The sequence below is a fragment of the Hyperoodon ampullatus genome (assembly GCF_949752795.1).
Source record: "Hyperoodon ampullatus genome assembly, chromosome: 1".
NCBI lineage: Eukaryota > Metazoa > Chordata > Mammalia > Artiodactyla > Ziphiidae > Hyperoodon > Hyperoodon ampullatus.
Genome location: NC_136914.1, coordinates 188859726 through 188864612, shown reverse-complemented (window position 1 = coordinate 188864612; position 4887 = coordinate 188859726). Strand labels below are relative to the sequence as shown.

The 4887-nt window shown below is 45.4% G+C and overlaps 1 protein-coding gene across 1 annotated transcript; it reads left to right on the top strand.

Annotated features, from left to right (window-relative positions):
• Nucleotides 1-1357: 1357 nt before the first annotated feature.
• DKK1 (dickkopf WNT signaling pathway inhibitor 1) lies at nucleotides 1358-3684 on the top strand (the record flags this gene model as incomplete). The annotated part of the gene is made up of 4 exons (XM_079709924.1): nucleotides 1358-1603; nucleotides 1837-1999; nucleotides 3164-3307; nucleotides 3431-3684. 4 exons carry the CDS (start codon nucleotides 1358-1360, stop codon nucleotides 3682-3684), a joined length of 807 nt encoding a protein of 268 aa, XP_079566050.1.
• Nucleotides 3685-4887: the final 1203 nt, after the last annotated feature.

Below are 4887 nucleotides of genomic sequence, written 5' to 3'. Positions count from 1 at the left end.
CCAGGGGACTAGGCTTCCAATATGTTTTTGTTGAATCAATTATTTGCAATGCATGAGCAGGACGGCATTCTTACACACTAGCCTTACTTTATTATTTTTATACACTGACTTACATGACGACAAATTCACTTTCAGCTTCCCCTTTCCAGAAGCTAGTCTCTTATCTCCCTAGAGCGCGTATTCCCTGGTTCCGGGAACTGTCTGAGTTGGGATCAAACACAGGCGTTCACAAGCTTTGCAATATGAAATACTAATGAGGAAGGCGCTAAGCCTTAAGGGTTTCTTATCCCCCTGCGTTAACCCGCCGCTGAGAAGGGGGAATCAGGGAAGGACCACTGACCCAGCCGTTGGACCCTGTCCGCTTTCGCTCCTGCCACTTTGATCTTGCGCGTCTGCCTAATCAAGTTCATCTACTGCCGCGACTGCTCAGATTCAAAGAACATTAAATCGCTTGATTATCGGATGGTCATTTCCCTCTTCCCTCCACCCCTGATCTAATTTCCAAACACCAGTCTCTCGCCTCCCTCTCTAAACTTCCCATCAAAAGAGAATTAGTTCTTCCTTCTTACCCTCGTTTGATGTGCAAATGTCCTTCTCTTTGCACATTTTTCTCGTGGGGGCGGGGGGGAGGGGAAGAAGGGGGAAGGAATTGAACGAACTTAAAACCGAGGATCTCACCCCAAATCTGCAAACCGTGACTCTAAAGGGTTAATCAGCAACTTGCAAGGGCCACCTGGCCCTCTCACTGAGACGTTTTGGTAGAGACTTTGAATTACTGATCTGGTTGTATTTAATACTGAATATTATTTGTGTGCACAACAAAAAATAGTACTGGCGTAAAGAAGAAAGGAGAAAAGTGGTTTTGCAGAGAATATCACAATGCCTGGCTGAAAAGTATTTCAGATCCCAATGCCCCTACCCCTACTGCAAGGCAAGGGCACCCGAGTTCCTCCCACTTCCCGCATTTATTAAAGTTGTCTCCTCTAATGCTCACTGATTACCATCACCCCGAAGGTGAGCTGGGCAGGGGAACGACTGCGCAAGGGAGGGGCGGGGTGAAGAGTGTCAAAGGCTCCCCTTCATGTACACAAACACACCCCCTTCCAGCCCCTCCCAACGCTTTGAAATCCCAACCCGGCTTTGTTGTCTCCCCCCCGAGGGGCCGGAATGCTCACAGCCCACAGTATAAAGGCAGCCGCGGTGGCGGTGGCGGAGCAGAGCCCCGCAGTCAGGACTCTGGGACCGGTGGAGGCTCTCGGAACCCTGACTCTGCAGCTGCGCCAGCACAGCTTCGTGGGGACCAGGCTTGCAAAGCGACATTCCTCCTTTCTCTTTGTCTCCCTTGAGTCCTTCTGAGATGACGGCTCTGGGCACAGCGGGTGCTGCCCGGGTGTTGGTTACCCTAGTAGCTGCGGCTCTTTGCGGTCACTCTCTGTTCGGAGTCAGTGCCACCTTGAACTCGGTTCTTCTCAATTCCAACGCCATCAAGAACCTGCCCCCACCGCTGGGCGGCGCTGCCGGGCACCCAGGCTTCGCAGTCAGCGCTGCTCCAGGAATTCTGTTCGACGGCGGCAACAAGTACCAGACCATTGACAACTACCAGGTGAGAAGGGCCTTGGGGACCTGGGGACGCTGTGACCCTGAAGGGGTCTTATTGGGGGAGGAGGGCGTGGAACGTGCCGTGTGCAGTTCAAGGCGCATTTGGAAACTCTGCCTTTGGGAGCAGTGGGCGGCAGCAGCTTTTGGAGAGGTGGACAGAAAGGGACTGTGATGAGTCCAGGAGTGTGGTACCTGGCTGCCCAGGTGCCTCACCCTCTCCTGGCCCCCTTCCCGCAGCCGTACCCGTGCGCCGAGGACGAGGAGTGCAGCACCGATGAGTACTGCGCGAGTTCCACCCGCGGAGCGGGTGCGGGCGCGCAAATCTGCCTCTCCTGCAGGAAGCGCCGAAAACGCTGCATGCGTCACGCTATGTGCTGCCCTGGGAATTACTGCAAAAATGGTGAGTCGGGTAGCTTCCTTTCGGACTCAAACCATCCCGCGCTTGTGCGCCTACAGTTGGGAGACAATGCTCTCAGCTCTGAGAACGCTGTGGCACCACCTGCAAATGGGAGTTCAGCGTGCGAGGTTCCCCTGAAATGTTTCCAGGTTAGTGTTTAACCAGGGAGCAAAGAGACGTACGGAGATATTGGAGCTCCTTATCTCCCTTTGTGCCCCTCGATGACTTAACACGACGTCTTACCTCAGAGTGGGCCCTTCCATAAAAATTTGTCTAGAGAGAGCCTTCATACCATTTGAGAAAGAAGATGGGGAGGGAGGTGGAATTATACAGAGACCAAGGAAACCAGACTGGGCGTTTAGTTGCCTTTTCCATTTTTCTTACGGTGCCTCTCACAGCTCTGCCAGACTAGCCTCTCCCTCAAGACCCCTGTTCAAACTATTGTCAGTCAGAAGACAGAGTGATTTATCTGTGCTGGCCGTTCTTAAAGGAGATCTTGATGCCCTCACATCCTGGCTTCTCCATCCTTCTCTGCCTCTACCTCCTGCTACCTTAAAATAAGTACTCCTCCCCCCAACCACAGATCCACAAAAGTTTAATGTCTCAAAGAGGTAGACTCAGCCAAAGAAGTCTCCAGAAATAAACTTAAGGGTGGCGATCCTCCTTAGGACCCAGTAATACTCCGGGTGAACTAAATCTCTGTAATATAGAAATTATACAGTAAAGTAACTGGTGGTAAAGAGTGTAATCTTCCAGGCAGCAGGCATTGCATTGCTTAACTTAGTCTGGCAGTACCTATATAGCACCAAGGGCAGAGAAGTTATTTTTAAAAACAATTTTTTAAGTGACTGATTTTATTTTTCTTACCCCAAGGGTGATATTAAAATGGGCAGAAATTTCACTGCCACTACCGCAGTTGGTGGGAAAGTATTTTAAGTGGCTAGATTGGGGATGTTACATGTGAGTGCACAGTGTACAGACTGATGCTTCTGTCCTTCTGGGGAGGTTTGCTTTAACACTTGGAAGGAAGTTTGGCTTGTGTTTAAATTAACCTCACTACAGTGAGGTATCTCAAATTGGTGCAGGCATAACAGACTGCCACTGTCACAGCTATTAGCAGTAACAAATTACAGCTCAGGAGTTAATCACTATCTCCTGTTTCCTTAGGAATATGTATGCCTTCTGATCACAATCATTTCAATCGAGGAGAAATTGAGGAAACCATTATTGAAAGCTTTGGTAATGATCACAGCACCTTGGATGGGTACTCCAGAAGAACTACACTGTCTTCAAAAATGTATCATACCAAAGGTAGGTTAAAGTATCTAAAGACTCATTCTTTTTTGTTAGCGCATCAGAAGTGTCTTTCGGATCACCTTAATGAAATAACACAGGCTTAGCAGTGACCGTGTACTTTTGCTATTGTCTTCCTAGGACAAGAAGGTTCTGTCTGTCTCCGATCATCAGACTGTGCTACAGGGTTGTGTTGTGCTAGACATTTCTGGTCCAAGATCTGTAAACCTGTTCTCAAAGAAGGTCAAGTGTGCACCAAGCACAGGAGAAAAGGCTCTCACGGGCTGGAGATATTCCAGCGTTGTTACTGTGGAGAAGGTCTGTCTTGCCGGATACAGAAAGATCACCATCAAGCCAGTAATTCTTCTAGGCTTCACACCTGTCAGAGACACTAAGCCAGCTGTCTGAACACAGTGGACTCCATTTACATAATATATGCTATGAAAACTGTTTGTGACTTTTGTGAGCTCAATCCTTAAGGATGTACAAATTCTGTGGTTACAGTTAAGCATTCCAATAATACCTTCCGAAAATCTGGAGTGTAAGAGCTTTGTTTCTTTGTGGAACTCCCCTGTCATTGATTGCAGTAAATTACTGTGTTGTAAATTTTCAGTGTGGCACTTACCTGTAAATGCAACAAAACTTTTAATTATTTTTCTAAACGTGCTGCATTGTCTATTGTTCCTTTTGTTATGTAAATGTTTGTATACATTGTTATCTTGATTCTGATAAATACTCTATATTGAAATAAATACTTTCAGCCTATTCCATATTGAATTGAAATAAATACTTTCAGCTTATACTTCTTAAATGCAAAACTCTTTCCCCTTTTAATTCTGGAATCTAGAATGTAAGGAGCTTTTGGAATGACAAGTGATAGGTATGTAAGATTTATCATGAAAATATTAGCTTATTTTCCAAAATGTACTCTCTCAGTGCTTAGATTATATTTATCTCTAGGCTGTGATAGTCCTTGAAATAAAATTTAACTTTTAATACCATGAAATATTACAAGTATAAATAAATTTTGGCAGTGTGATCTTAGAGGGCTGTTATGTGTGTGGTGTGTGTGTTTGCGTGTGTGTAAATACAGTTGACAAATACATGCAGATTTTGTACCAAATTAGTCAATTTGAAGTATCTTAAATACTACTTCATGCCAGGAAGACTTGGTTCCAATTACTTTGATTTTGAAATAATTATTACCTAAAAATCACAAATCCTCTCTCATTTCGTTCTTTGATTCTCTTGATAGATGAACTGAATATTTCAGTTTTTGCTCAACCAGAAATCTGTTCATTGGAAGAGGATAGGGGTATATTGTTTAAAAGAAAACCCATAGAAATGAAGTCTAAACTGGCTTTGTGTTTTGCCAACTTTGATACTGACAAATCTGATACCGGGGAAGGAGAGAGCAAATGTCCCAGTTTACACTTATCCTGTAATATTCAAACATCTACATCAAAACCACAAAATGCTGGGTTTAAGGGACTCCAGAGGACAGTGACTGATAAATTGTCTAAAAAGTTTCCTTAAATAACACACATGTCCTAGAATGTTTGTTGTTTTTGTATTCCCGGAAGTGGTTCAATTTCAAG